The 16,523-nt window shown below is 36.6% G+C and overlaps 1 protein-coding gene across 1 annotated transcript in view; it reads right to left on the reverse strand.

Annotated features, from left to right (window-relative positions):
- Positions 1-16,523, reverse strand: part of DCBLD2 (discoidin, CUB and LCCL domain containing 2) — a 74,132-nt gene that overhangs the window by 41,631 nt on the left and 15,978 nt on the right. The window contains exon 2 of the mRNA XM_061134056.1: positions 10,881-11,108. Within this exon, the coding sequence (XP_060990039.1) occupies positions 10,881-11,108 (228 nt within the window). The remainder of the gene's footprint in view (positions 1-10,880; positions 11,109-16,523) is intronic.

The following is a 16,523-nucleotide window of genomic DNA, read 5'->3' on the forward strand; positions in this document are numbered from 1 at the left end:
AGAGTAATAACTAGAACTCTCCCACATTGGTGGCGGGTGTGGAATGGCACTACCACAGAGGCTCTTGGCAATATCTACCAAAGCTGACCATATGGACACTCAGGGAACCAGCAATTCCTCTCCTAGATACAGAAATGTGCATTAATGTTCACCAAAAGCTAGGTGAGAGAACATTCACAGCAAACAATTAATAACAGCCAAAAAGGGTTATTCATATAGTGGATATATCTTAATTTCCTTATTGTCAGAAGTTAGCTTGCTTCTGATTTTTCTACACAGTGAATAATATTGCAATAAACATTTTCCTAACATAACAACTTCTATCTTTTAAAATATTTAAGAGTGAATTTTTAGAGTGATTTTTAACATTTGCTTCCACACTGCTACTTAAAGTGAGCTATGCCAGTTATTACAGCCTCAATATTAAAAAAATGACAAATTTCATCACAGCACTATATTAAAAGCTATGTTTTCAACCAATCCAAGAGTAAGGGAGGTCATATACTTAGTTCTAAAACGTTTACATTTCTCTGATTATAAGAAAAGTTGCCTCCTCCAATATTCTCTTTCATAATGGCAACATGGACAAAAGAGCACCCAAGTTTTTATCAGTTCCCATGATGGTGACCCTTAAAGGGTCCTGACTGAAAATTTTATCGCAATCATGTGGATCAAAATGTCTGCAAAGCAATACCAACCTTCCTCATCAAATTTTTCTAAGTAGGCTTTCCTTCTCTTTTGTGAAACTTTCTACCCGAACTGAGAACTACAAGACTTTTTCTCTAGAAAAGCAGCACATTTCTGGATAGAGGAAAGCTCCATACTCAGAAAAGGTAAACGACTCAAGGCCCTGGCTCTTATTAAGTTGACAGCTTCTTTCAGGAGCTGGCAGAGTTTTCTCACACCACGTACACTAATGTGAAGAGCAATGAGTCATAACTGTGGACTTCAGCAAAACCAAAAGTGCTGCCAAGCATCACAGGTGAGACACACACAGCATACCATGAAATTTCTTTCAAAGATTTTCTGGAAAAGTAAACTTTTTACCACTTACAAGATGTCAAAGACTTTTTAATATTTTCCTGTAAGGGTTTACAAATAGGAGTTCTTAGGTAGGGTCAGCATCACATGGCCTAGTTTTATCCAGTTGAATGACAATGAGAAATGAGACAGGGGTCAATTCCTCACTAACCTGTCTCAAAACATTAGAAAAAACATTCTGAAGGACACCATTTACAGAGACAAAGCTTTAGCATTTCTCTGTTCTAGTCCACAAATCAGCTTGACCATTTTAGGGTACAAAGATTCACTAAGGTCTTTTGAAATGCATGTGGCCTCTGTACTTTCCAATGCAACAACCAACCTCGTATGATGCTTCTGCATTAGGAACAAATCTAAGTTAAATGTGGGTACCCATCCAGCTTCTAATGAAAAAAAATTCACAGTAATCAATGTATTTTTGTGGTCAACAGATATGAGATGACTTTAGCCTTCCTGAGATCATGTTTTCACAGACCAGGACTTTATCTCACATGAAATTCTTACATGGCTCTTAAATCTACTATGGAAAATACCCATAATCATTATGATTAAAGATCACTTCTTTAATTCCTGCCCATAAGTAAAATATTAGTGATGATTTTATTGTAATAACACTGCTTTCAAATGAAATGAAATAATTTATACTTTAAACTGTTGTAAAATAATAATTTTTTTGACAAACATAACTTTAAAAGAAACTCTAAGAATGAAATTTATTTTATTTTTATCAGGGTCACAAATCCCTAAAACATATCAAGAGATTTCATGGAGTCTAAAAGTAACTTAAGTGGCAAAGGTTAATGAAAGACCAATCAGGGAAGACAAAGACATCTAAGATATCCTACGCATAGCTAGAAAATACTGAAAACTAAATCCACTGGTAAGTAAGACGACTGACCTCAGAGGAGGAACTCAAAAGCAAAGAAATCATGAATAGGGCAATTTTGGAAAGGAAACACTTTGGTGGAAGAAGTAGGTTAAAAGTAGCAGAGAGATATAGAAACTGTACGGCAAAGATGGGGATGAAGTCAAATAACAGCAGGAAATTTAGGATCTTGCAAGATATATATATATATATTTTAAAAAAGGGATATACAATCCCTTCTCTTCTATAGCCTCTTCTCTTGAGGGGAAAAAAAAAGGTAGGAAAGAAAAATTTACTACACTAACAGAAGAGGGCTATCATGAACTTATGATAAACTACAAAACTTGTAAACTACTGCAAACTGCCAGCACTGTCCACAGAAATACTTATGCATTGTCTTTACCTATTTAAAGAAAAAAAGTAGAAAAAAAATGAGAATCTCAGCAATTCAGTTTATGGAACCCCCCTAACCCCCGCAAATGATGGTAAAACAGAAGGAAACCGGAACACAACACTAAACTTAATTAAATGTCCTCAAACAAGCAACTGGGGATATGGCAAAACACCTCGAAACAGAAACTCAAAAACTAAGAACAGAAATGGACAAAAAGCAGGGAAGAAAAAGAGTTGGCTGATCTCAGAAAAGAAATACAAAACAGTGACAAAATTATGTCAGAAATATTACAAGGTGCACAACAAACAATATTCTAATGAAAATATGATAATAAATGTTGAAGAAAAGAACAAATACAATGAAAAGGAAACTGAAAAAAGTAAAAAGGATCAGTGAGAGTGTGGCTTAAGTGACTGTGACTGAAACAGCCAAGAAGGCTGTTTTCTTACAATTAAGGTATTCTGAAAAGATACACAAGACAAATGGAACAGAAATAACATAAACTATAATGCAAGAAAGTTTTCTAGAATCTAAATAGTGAAAGTGCTCATTGGATACAGTGAAAACTAACCCGACGATAAACTTCAATACATATCCTTGTAAAACTGTTTGACTTTAAAGGAATCTTTACAGCTTCAATACAAAGATTAAATATCTCATAAGGGCAAGAGAGTTCAATTAGTATCAAACTTCTCGAAAGACAACAACAATAACATAAAAAAGTCGGGCAATAATGGAAGAGCATTTTTTTTTCCAAACTCAAAGAATGAAAAAAAAAAAAACACAAAACCCTCAGAGAATGAACACATGAACCAAAACCTTACATATAAAATCAAACTGATACTCAAGGTAAGAAAAAATTTTAAATTAAGCAGCTCTGAACATGCAAGATAACTGTACTCAAGCCTCTTTTAAAGAACCAATCTATTCAAAGATGAACTTCATTCATTTAAGATATAATTGGCAGAACTTAAGTAAAAAGACTGCCGGTGAGCATTTAATATATTTAAACAGTGACAAAAGTTGGATGAGTTGAATATTAAGATATTATATGATACAGACTATGTGTTATGAATTTTGTTATGTCAGAGTAGAAATGAAGAAAGAAGCAGGCGGGAAAGAGGAAAGAATTAGGTTGGTACAAATGTAATTACGGTTTCGGACAGTGAATTTTATATCATTATAAATAGGCTCCAACACATCTTTATTAATCAAAATAGGAACCATTACAATCAGCACATTTTTGCCAATGAGAAATATGCTTGCTTATTCTTGTAGCATAAAAATTAGTGCTTCAGGATTTGATAAACTCTTGGAAAGCATTTTCTGCCTCCTGCTGGTTGTGGAAGCTTTTTCCCCGCAAAAAGCTGTCCAGATGCTTGAAGAAGTGGTAGTCGGCTGACGAGAGGTCAGGCGAAAATGGTGAATGAGGCAAGACTTTGCAGCCCAATCCGTTCAGCTTTGGAAGCCCTGGTGTGCGACAGGTGGTCGGGCTTTGTCGTGGAGAGGAAGTGGGCCCTTCTGCTGACCAATGCCGGCTGCAGGCACTGCAGTTTTCGGTGCATCTCATCGATTTGCTGAGCATACTTGGTTTTGCCAGGATTCAGAAGGCTGTAGTGGATCAGATCAGCGACAGACCACCAAACAGTGACCATGAGCTTTTTCTGGTGCAAGTTTGGCTTTAGGAAGTGCTTTGGAGCTTCTTCTCAGTCCAACCACTGGGCTGGTGATCGCCGGCTGTTGTCTGAAAGCCACTTTGCAAGTCACAATCTGATCAAGAAATGGTTCCTTATTGTTGCACAGAATAAGGGAAGACGACACTTCACAACAACGATTTTTCTGATTTGTGGTCAGCTCACGAGGCACCCACTTTTTCACCTTTCCAATTTGCTTCAAACGCCAAATGGCCATAGAATGGTCGACATTGAGTTCTTCGGCAACTTCTCGTATAATTATAGAGGATCAGCTTCGATGATGCTCTCAGTTGGTCATTTTCAACTTCTGATGGCTGGCCACTACGCTCATCCTCAAGGCTCTTGTCTTCTTTGCAAAACTTCCTGAACCCCCTCTGCGCTCTATGTTTGTTAGCAGTTCCCGGGCCAAATGCGTTGTTGATGTTGCAAGTTGTCCCTCTGCTGCTTTACGACCCATTTTGAACTCAAATATAAGAAAACCACTTAAATTTGCTTTTTTGTCTAACATCATTTCCACAGTTTAAAATACATATAAAATACATAGCAAGCAATAAGTCATTAGCCAAAAGAAAAAAAAAAAAAAACCACAGAGAAAGACATGTAGTAAAATGAGGTATAACATAACCATATTTATTTACTTAAGAATGTATTCAATATCAAATGGTAAATGTCAACAAGGCAAAAATCACAATTACTTTTGCACTAACGTAATAGAACAGTTTACTGAATGTTATATGAATAAAAGACAGGAGTTACAGGCAACTGGTAGGAATGAAAAGACACCATGAAAAATAGACAAATCAGATAAAAGACGAAGTCAGTGGGATTAGAGGCATTTAAGAACATAAAATTGAAAGAAAAAAAAGCAAAATTGGAAGGTAATACTTAAAACTACAAAGCTTATGAGTTTAAATATAGATGAAAAGAAAACAATACAAAGAGATAAACACAGCAAATATAAAACACATGACTGATTATACCTTAAAATAACATGATTAAGACAAAAAAAATTACAGTTTTATAAACAGATAAAACAGGTCTTAGCTTTAATTATTTTAAAACAATATTTTCAATTTGGTTCATAAAATGAGACCCTCAAGTATGTTATATGTAAGAAATACATCCCAAACAAAATGATTCTGCAAGGCTAAAAGGAAAGGAATGAGCAAAGACAGGAATGCCAAGCAAATGAATGTAAAAAGAGATAAGGAGGAAGGTGTCTATGTGATACTAATATCAGACAAAGAAAAATGCAAACTCAAAAGTACTAAATATGACAAAGGAGAAACTTTTTAATGCTAGAAGTCACGATTTAAAATGAAGACATTATAATTATGAATAGCTATGCAACAACATTGCAATCACCTTTATAAAAGTAAAAACCCAAAGATATGCCGAAAGAAAAAGGACAGTAGAAACAGATCAAGTAAACAAAAATAAAGATATGAAAACCTAAACAGCATAATAAGATACTTTGGAGGCATATTAAACTTTATATCTTACTATTAGAGAATAAACCTTCCTCTCAAGCATACATGAGACAGTCACAAAAAAAGATATCTTAGGTTATACATAAAATAAAAGCAAGTTCCATAAAGTAGAATATTACAATTTTTCTAAGCACAATGCAATAAAACTAAACAACTATTAACATTAACAGTATGTGTACAATGTTTCTTTTAATACTAACCACCTGAGGACCAACTTAGAGGCAGTGAGCTGATACTGTCAATCTAAAGCAGCACCGTGGAGAACTTGGCTCAGACAGTACTTTTGGGGCCTGTCCTATGTACTCAAGGGCACAAAACAGCACCTCCTAGATGCCAGTAACACTGCCTTCTCCCCCAGTGGGACAACCAAAAATGTCTCCAGACATCTCCAGTGTCCCCTTGGAAGGCAAAATGACAAACTTTTGAGAACACTGTCCAAAGAGAGAATGACAAAGCTCTCAAAAAGAAAAGTCAGTTGACTGAGGTTTACAGAGTTAAATTAACCATGAGGCTGAAGCTAAATACAAGAGTTACAGGTCCAGCTAGGATTTATAGAGAGAGAAGGATAAGGATCAGGATAATTTGTAATAGAAATCCGAGCGAGTTAATGAAGGCAGATATTACCTCTGGGTGGTTAGCTTTCATATAGTTGTGTTTGTTGTATAAAAAGTTTGTCTCTCTTATGTATGTGCATCAGTTAACATATTTTAGTCACTGTAGAAAAATAGATTTTTCAGGGTTGACATTTGTTTTGATTGGTCAATATCTATGTTGAAACTACTATTAAATATTTTAAACTGGCTGCAAAGAAAAAATAATGTCAAAATAGGGAGTTCCCTGGTGGCCTGGTTGTTAGGATTATGGGCTTTCACTCTTGTGGCCCAGATTTAGTCCCTGATCAGGGAAATGAGCCACATGGCCCAAAAAACAAGGTTATTTCAAAATAGATAGCTAAAAGGAAAAAGTTAATCTTTACTAGAAAGCTGCTAGTTTCCACAGCCTACGGTAAGTGGACCACACAGTAAAAAAATTAAGGAGTAATGTCACCACCACCATGCGTGTACGCTCAGTCAGGTCCTACTCTTTGCAACCCCATGGACTGTAGCCTGCCATGCTCCTCTGTTAATGGAATTTTCCAGGCAAGAAATACTGGAGCGGGTTTGCAATTTCCTATTCCAGGGGATTTTCCCAACCCAGGGATAGAAACCATGTCTCTTGTGTCTCGTGTACTGGCTGGATACCTGTTAATACCTGCCAATAGGTACCTACTAATAGCTGGTATCTATTACTCTATGGCCTAGTGGTTGAGGTTACGGACTTTGCTGTTAGCCAGACCTCAATTCAAGTCCCAACTCTGCCTATACGACTTTGGGCAAGTTGCTTACCTTTTTAAAATCTTCTATTTATCTGTTTTATGGGAATAATGAGCAGGATTCTTGCAAGACTCAATACAATCAAGCATGCCAAGGGCTTAGAGTAAGTGACACCAATTCTGGAGCCAGGCTGCTTAGGTTTGATCTCCACACAGCAATCCGCCAGCTGTGTGACCTTGGGCAACTTAGCCTCTCTGGGCTGCAGTTCTCTCATCAGTAAATGGGGTGATAAAAGTACCTATCTCAAGAGTTCTTGTGAAGACTACATAAGTTAATTGACAAAAGTGATTTGAATAGTTCCTGGCACATAGCAGGCACTGCATGCATGGTAGTTATTTTCATTATTAAACTGAGCCTCTACAGAATAACAAATCAGAAAATATTAGAAATCATTATTATCATTGCATACCTAGTATCATCACTACAGCTTTTTCAAGAGGTTTGATGGTAAAGAGAAAGAATATATTTACTTTTTCTCTTAAACAAGGAAGACCTAAGCATCTTATAGAGAAAGGAGACAAACAATACAGAAAGAGAAACTTCTCTGAAAATGTAATAGACACAGAATCATTTACGAGATGAAGCCCTGAGGCTTCAGTTTCCCTCTTTGTAAATATCATTTGAAGAATCTAAGAGACACAATTTTTAAAGATACTTTGGATGAAGGTTTAAGACAGAATATATATCTTTAAATATACCTTTGAACACATAGACACATATTTACATTTCTTCTACAAAATGCATTTTCCTTTAATAGCTACTTGGTTTTAAAATATTTACCTTCTCTTTTAGAGATCTACCCACAAACTCCTTCATCTCCCCAGAAGTTCATTTAAAATGGAAATTTTAAGCAAATAATACAATATACAATAATAATAAGCAAATATACAATAGAGAGGGAAAAGGTTACAAGTAAGCAAAGGTTTTTCTTTTAAATATTTGTTTTTAAATTTCACGTTTGGACTAATTATCAACAATATCCATCAGGGAAATGATGCTAGTAGATGTCTATGGACCAAAATAAAACATTGGCGTTATATATTTATATATGTATAAAAGTTAAGATTAACAACAAATGAATTTAATTTTCACCTCTATGATTGTGGGGCAACTATAAAGCAACCACTATGTTTCAGATATCAAGGATTAAAGAATAATCAAAATGGAAAAGCCACAATGAAAATTTCTCATTCCAACAAAATCTGCCTATAAAAGGAACAGATCTGGAAAGCCAGTCTTAACTCTATCATTAAACACATTCTTTTTGTCAGTGAAAATGAGTACCACTACACTAATTTCACAAAGATTTCTGGACAGTCTAGCTACTTAGAAAGTTGTTATATAGTATCATAATAAACTCATATGTTTAAATAATATTACATATTACTGCCCACTCTTTAAATAAAATAGAAAATAACCATGTAAAACAAAAGTGCTTTAATCAATTAAGTCACATTCTAATGATTTACAATTTAAAAAGTGATTCCTTGAGAAAGCATTCCTTTCGCTTTCTTTTCTTCATTATTCCTTAATACCATCTCTCAGGGGAGAAAAGTCCCTAAAATTAACACCTACAGGGGGGAAAAAAATCTAAGCTTTATACCAAAGTAGGAACCATATTTATAGGAAAATGCAGCTCATTTGAAGCTGCCTCTGTTCAAAAGGGACCCTGAAAAAAGGTAACACAGAAAACAGGACTATTTACCATTGTCACTGGAATCTTATGCCTACATATATTTGTTTCTATCCTGTAATTCCTGGCACATCTACCTAATCAGAATATTAAACAGTTTTTCTTGAATGACCTTTATTTCTCTGCTAGTCAGGAAAGTTACTTTTCTACCCCCGCACCTCAAACAGCTCCTCAAATGGAGGACCAGAGGACATATGGTAGGTGGAGATGGAATGGGTAGGGAGGTGGAGTGGAGCAGAACTCAAGTCCAACAGGAATCATCACTCAGTCCCCCTGACCTTTCTGCATCTTCCCACTCACCTGTGTGAAGAGATAGCAAGGGAAAACAAAGCCCACGGAAATAAGGGAGAGCTGAGCACTGTGAAGTGCTTCATTTAATCTTCCTACAGTACAGGTGATGACTCTGCCCTGCAGAAAGGATTCCCAGCAAGTAGGTCCTAGGACTGGGATGAGAACCTGGTGAGTGATTTAAAACCTATGCTCCATTTCTTTCCCATGTCACTCTTCCTCTCTAGCAGCATGACCCTATTGTCCAAATACATAATCCTCTTGTGTTCTTTTTTTAATAAAAAGTACTTTCATTATGGAAATTTTCAAAAAAACCTCAAAGTAGAGAGATGCACTCCCATGTGCCCAGTGAGCCCTCCTGGTTTCACCTGCCCTCTTCCTACCACTTTTTTCTCTGACCTATTTAAAAACAAATCCAAGACATTTTGTTTGAACTTCAGAATGTCTCTAACAAACCAGATCTTGAACAAACCAATATAACGTTACCATACCCTCAAAAAATTATTCCTGAGTATTGCTGTATGCCCAATTACTCTTATCTTACCCTAAAACTTCTCTGCTTATCTTAAAAATGTCTTCTTGCAATCAATTTGGATCAAGATCCAAACAAAATCACAAGGTCCACACATTACTTTTGGAAGACCTATCTGTCTAATGCATGCCAGTTATCTTGATCTCCTTCCTTTTCTTTTTTAAAAAATGCCACTTACATGTAGTCTTTATGGTTGATAGAATGTGTTTCTCTAGCCCCTTTATTTCCTATAAACTGCTAAGGGCTTGATCAGATCGTGGTTCACTTTTTTCATCGCTGTCTCAAAGATGCTCAGGTGGACTGCTGACTCCCTACTGCATCACCTCAGGAGGCAGTTAATATCCAGACGCCTTCTATTACTGTTACAGGGATAGATAGTTCCTCAGGCGATTTGAGTTTCTAAAAGCTTATCCAAGACCATATATTCAAGGCAATATGCACATGGTGACCAAGAACCCAGATTAATTAAGAGCTGCCTGGGAGACAACAGTGGTTAAAACTCAACAGACCAGGAACTGTTCCTCTTGGTAGGTTGAAAAGTGGGGAAGAGATGAAGGGTTCGACTAGAGATGGGGAGGAGCCCAGGAGATGAACACGATGCTCAAAAGAACAAGATACGAAGTTCCAGTTATAGTTTTAAAAGACATTTTACACACCTGTGTCAGTAAGTCTTTCCAAATAAAGTCAGAGAATTTTAGAGTCGTTAATTTTATGATGTTAATTCGCCAAGACAGTCTTAGGAATTTTTCTACCTTTCCTGCTAAAGAGAAGGGTGCTGATCTCTAAGCCAAAGGTTCTCAACTGGACCTCAAAGTATATTCTCCTGGGAAGCTTTAAAAATCCCAAGGTGTGGGTCCCACCCAATCCTGATTCAACTGCTGTAGGTTGGAGACCAGAGACCTGGTATTATTTAAAAGTCTATCCAGGTGACTCTAAAATGCAGCTGTAATTGAGAACCACTGTTCTTAGCTAAAAATAAAGACAACAGCAGCTAGTATTTACTAAGCAAATACTATGTGTCAGGTACCATTCTAAGCACTTCACATGTACTAGTCTCATTTGCTATATAACAGCTGAGGAAAGAGAGATCAGGTAACTTTCCTGAGGACACAGAGCAAGCTAAAAGCAGAGTTAGTGCTTTACTAACAGGAAGTTTGAATCCAAAACCCGTACTCTTAATTACCATGATATACTGACTCCTAAGCATGACTTATATTTAACTGCAGATAAAATCATCAAAGAAAAAAACCAATACAAAAAGATAATTAACTTCCTCCTCCTTAGAAGCAGTAGAGTGGTATCTTGTTACAAAGGAACCAACACAAGCTTATTAGAAAAGTGGACAAGACAGAGAAGAATCTTCTCTTCCCAAAAGAAGATTCAAATTTAAGATTTCCAGACATTTCAATAATTTCCCACATATCCTATGGAGCACAGTTAATCAGTGGTAAGCATCTAATACGGCTTCAGTTTTAAAACTCTGGGCACGGATATATCGAAAATGTCCTACCTATTTCGGTTCTACTAACTCCAATTCCGTTGTAAATTCTCAAGTAATTAAAGTGGCAAGAATCAGAATCTTCGATGTCAAAGTCACCAAATTTGATGCGCACTCTCTCTCCCGTCTTTACACGGATCTCCCATTCGCAAACAGTGCTGTTAGGGTAGGTGTGTGGGTAATTTATAGATGTCAGGGTTCCGCTTTCAGGGCCTAGTACAGTATGTCCACATCCATCACCTTAAAAAAAAGAAAAAGTTAAAGAAGTGATATATTATTCTTTACATCTTTAACTTACACTATAAATAATCAGCATTTTGTGAATATTTTAAAACATGTATGACATCAGATACTTTATACCAACCGCCAATACCTCCCATATACAAGATAAACTAGATGACATGGTTCTTGGTAAATATACTTGTGTGAGCCAGGAGAAGCCAGGTTAGGTCAAAACAATCAATGGTTAGCTTTATGAGTTCAAAGAACTTTCCAATCAGAATAAACAGAAGTAAACATAACTTAGTAACAATTATACCATATTTATATATACATATCATAATAAATCCAATCTTTAAGAGTATTAATTCACAGTAATTGTTCAAAATAAATAAAACTATAAAAATAAATCTACATGATCAGCTTCACCTATTTACTTACAAACACCACAAGCCTCTTCTAAAATCTCTGTGAGAAGTTGAATGATTTCTAAAAATACTTAAGCTATACAAAAGACTGGGGCTTCCCAGGTGGCACAAGTGGTAGAAGAACCTGCCTGCCAATGCAGGGGACTTAAGAGATGGGGGTTCGACCCCTGGGTGGGGAAGATCCCCTGGAGGAGGGCACAGCAACCCTTCACATCTTGGGAGCTGCATTATTTGTTCCAGAAATTCCCTCAGCAAATGAATATGGAAACCTAGCTAACTTAACACATTGTAAAACTCCAATATCTGCATTCTTCCCTTTATCATAAAATGTGCTATTTCACTGAGCACCTGGAAAGAGACAACAATACTGATTAAAAAGTTTCAGCTGCTGCTCCAATTGTATCATTTAGCATTCCTTAATGATGAGATTCAAATAAATGCCTAATAGGAAAATGAATACATCCATTCAAAATGATAGTATTTTCTCCTTCAAAAGAGCAGTTTATAATCACCTTTTGGAATAGTTTAGAACTTAGGGGAAAAAAAACACTATTAAAAGTGACACTTCTGAGTTTTAACCTCAATATGAATACAGATAAATTTAAGAAAATTTTCTATTATCTTGATTTTTTATTTTTAAGAGCAATGCAGGGCTGATTTTATTTATTAGAACAGAGTTTTAAAAGTCTATGAATAAGAACATAGTATCTAACAAGTAGCAGTTGTAAAATAAATGTTTATTTGCAAGGAGATCCAACCAGTCCATCCTAAAGGAAATCAGTCCTGAATATTCTTTAGAAGGACTGATGCTGAAGCTGAAACTGCAATACTGTGGCCACCTGAAGCGAAGAGCTGACTCATTTGAAAAGACCCTGATGTTGGGAAAGATTGAGGGCAGGAGGAGAAGGGGATGACAGAGGATGAGATGGTTGGATGGCATCACCAACTCCATGGACATGAGTTTGAGTAAACTCCTGGAGCTGGTGATGGACAGGGAGGCCTGGCGTGCTGCAGTCCATAGGGGTCGCAAAGAGTTGGACACGACTGAACAACTGAACTGAGCTGAATGAATAAAGAAACTGTACATTAACCTATGAAAAAGTTATCTCTAACTAGTCCCAAAACTAGCTTCAAGGAAGGAACAACAACTCTGTACCTAGATTCTGAGGACAATACTTAATATCTTGCTAATAAAGAAATTTTACTCTCAAATCCACATTAGTATTGTTACTTAATCTACTGAGGTCAATGCCAACATCTGGCTTCTTAAATCAATCTCTCTCTGTTGGTAGCTTTTAACCACCATTGTGCTTAGTCACTCAGTCGTGTTTGACTCTTTGTGACCCCAAGGACTGCAGCCCGCCAGGTTCCTCTGTCCATGGGGATTCTCCAGACAAGAATTCTGGAGTGGGTTGCCATGCCCTCCTCCCAGGGGATCTTCCCAGCCCAGGGATCGAACCCATGTCTCCCTCATTGCGGGGCAGATTCTTTACCATCTGACCCACCCGGACTTCATTTGTCTTCTACACCTGCCTTCACTCCACACACAAAAATGAGGCATTGTAGCTCAATGATATCATAATACAGAAAGGCACCATTAAATAAACCTGTGAGTTTTTGTAATACATCCACTGACCTTTTACAAATATAAAATTTAGAACGTTATACAACTCAGAGGAATAGAAAATAACCACAAATTTCCCCCTGAAACTACCATGAAAATACCTTTAATATCGCTTCTGGATATGACCTAAATTAAAAACACAGGGATACAAAAACCTCCCTTGTGAAAATAAATGAATTATAATTTAAATAACTTTTGAATAATCACCAACATTTTTCCTTAGAGAAAAAGACAACCATCCTAAGAGAACGTCTATTAATAGCAATATGAAACTAGTCAGAAATGTACTCTTACCACTGAAAAGATGAAACTGAGCTTTCTGGAAGTGTTTCAATCTTTAAAAAGTAACCCTGAATAAATGAAGTAATTCAAAATATAAGTGTATTTTCTTTAGTATGTATAAAACTAAGGCAGTTTTTTAAGTGATTAAAAGTGTTGATGGATTTCAGAAAGCCAAGAATTTTGTTATTAACAGCTGAAGTCAGAACTTAGTAATGGCAGATTGTGGCATTTCATGTATTCCCCACAGGCTATTACTTAACCTAAGGTTGTCATGTAAAAATGAATTTTTCAAAAAGATTACAAGCAGAGTGTGAGGAGATATCTTTTTTAGATATCAATTTTTAGATATCTTTATGTTCATATTTGTTTGATTCTTCATAAACACACAAAACGTCTCTTTGCCTTTTCCTCTATGCAGTGTAGTTCTTACAAAAGTTAACAAAACAAATACTAACGAATGAAAAACAGGATTTTTGCACATGTGCTGATGAAGAAAACAATTAAAATGGAGCTGTCTTTTTTTCAGTATCTTGTGGAGGGGGAGGGCATGAACAGTCCACAAGTTACGTGCCAAGAATGTTCTAAAATATGTGATGGAGTTCAGAGCTTTTCTCCTCTTGCAAACAAGATGATATGCACCAGAAAAAAGGAAGTCTCAAACCTACTGCAATGCACAAGCCTGAATGTTTCATATTTCCAGGTCTATCTGATAAGTTTAATCTGACTTGATAAATAGTTTAGCTGGCCTGATCAAATACCTACTGCTATGAAGAACATGTTTAGAATATTCCAGTTGGAAGGGACACTATGCCAGCAGTTTTCAAATGTTTTTCTCTGTTATTACAAAGTAAGAAATGTATTTTACACTGCGACTCAATATGGTTTTAAATATATATTCCTGACCCACCAAAGGGTCCCCACCTGCACAACAACAACAAAAAACACTGTACCACGCCTCCAAAGGTGACAATGCTGAATTCTCAAATCAAAGACCTTGTGCTCATTTTTGCCCCCAAATTAGAAAATGTGCTTCCAGTTTATGTCTACAGTGCTTAAAAGTGAAGCCCAGTCTACACCAAAATACTGGAAATGGGACGACATATTTTAAAATAGCACTAAAATCGGCAAAATATTATCAACAAATCATCTAACACAGGACAGCAGAGGTTCTCAAACGGGGATGGGGGACATTGGAGCAATTCTACCTTTCACTTGGCAGAGCATAGAGATGTGTGGGAAACATGCCCTGGAGGAGGGCATGGCAACCCACCCAACCTGACTGAGCCACTAAATAATAACAAGAGACAGGTCACCACTGGAGGGGGAGGGTCTACTAGCATCCAGCGGGTAGAGGCCAAAGATGCTGCTCAAGTATCTTACAAGGCACAGAACAGCCCCCAAGAATAAAAGGGCGATGGACCCAAAGTGTCAAACAGAGTCAAAGCTGAGATGGGCTGACTTGGAGAAAAGGCTAGGGCATCTCCAACAGAAGATCTGAGTTAGTTCCTTTTCCTCTGGCTAAGGGTACAACCCAGGGAATAGTTTTTCCCACAAGGTCAAAGAAATAAGCAGAAGGCTTATTTTTCTTTAAGCCAAAGAGGAAAGGAAAAAAAAGGTTCTTCTTATTACTCTGCAGCCCTCAAGTATTTTTCTTGGTCGGGGCCCCTCACTTAACACGAGTGTATGAAAAAGGACGGTAATAGGGTCAGGAAGTAAGAGTCTCCAGATTTTCTGCTTAGCTTTGTAACTGGAAAGAATAATAATCTGTGACCAGGCTAACACCACCTATTATTACTCACTTTCACAAGGTAGAATTGACAGAGAGTGTAACCACTACTGGAAAAATAATTTTCAAAATGGGTATCGCAGGACCAATCCATACACTCACTCTCATCAGTAACTCCACATGGCCAGCTCTTTCTCCCTCTCCAAGTCCATCATCACCCCCGTGCTTGTCAGCTGCTTCTTCCCTAGATGGTCTCTACCACACTATAGTGGACCATAAAGGGTAGAAAGCCTCTTCATGCAATTTTTGAATTTTAATTTTATTTCAGTGGACAGAAAACACTGGAATTTGATTTCACTGCCCCTTTGGCTGCAGATGTATCTAGGGGATTACTCAGAGAACATGTGTTCACTTCCTCTGAATACTGTCAGGTCAGATGTGGTAAGCCAGATACAAATTTTGATACTGCTCCAGGAAAATAGCCGAGTAATTTTTTTTTTACTACATATCTCAAGAGAAAACACAAGGAATGTTAATTTAAATAGCAGTGAATTAATACAACAAAGAACACATGCTTATTTTAGGCTGCTTTTTAAACGGCAAGTGTGTTTTTAGATAAACATGTGCTCATGATTCTGATTTTATGTAACCCTCCAGCTAACCCCATATTGTAGTCACATTACTATTAAAAATAATAGAAATTACCTTAATTTTATTAACATGAACATGAAATGACTTCTAAAAACACGTTCTTTAACAAGAACAAACACAAATGTAGGAAACTTGCATAAATATGCCAAAAATGTAGAGCAAGGCAACTTTCATTACAATCATTATAAACTAGGAGAGGCTTATACTTTTCCAGTGGACTTTCAAGGGTTTTTGTCAAGGTGCACGGCTGAGTCTGACTGTATACTTCCTCTCAATAAGAGTCACTTCTGTCACATCTTGTAACACATCTGTGAGATCTTATAAGAAACAGAGAAGAGAGACATCAGAGTAGGAAAGTGTTCTGAAGAATGAATCACATTAAGCAGAATATCCTATTTCATTAGACTTCAATGAAGACTTTTAATGCACTATTTAGCACTAAGAATTTTCAGACTACAAAGTACTATATAAATCCTATTACTCTAAGATTTTTAAAGCTGCATCACGACAATCTCAAAAAGATACTTCAAGGCCCTACTTTAATTTCATTCATTTTTTGAAAAAATATTGCAATAAGATGGATAAGTGCCGAAAGCTGCAAGAGGGTTATGGTGGCAATTTTAAGGAGAAGAAACAGCTCCCAGCTCAGTCTTCTTTAAGCCCAAACTCTTGCCTGCATGTAGCAATAATTTACAAAACAATCACATGTACGAAAGTGAGATGTT

Source organism: Dama dama, chromosome 31 (genome assembly GCF_033118175.1).
Source record: "Dama dama isolate Ldn47 chromosome 31, ASM3311817v1, whole genome shotgun sequence".
NCBI lineage: Eukaryota > Metazoa > Chordata > Mammalia > Artiodactyla > Cervidae > Dama > Dama dama.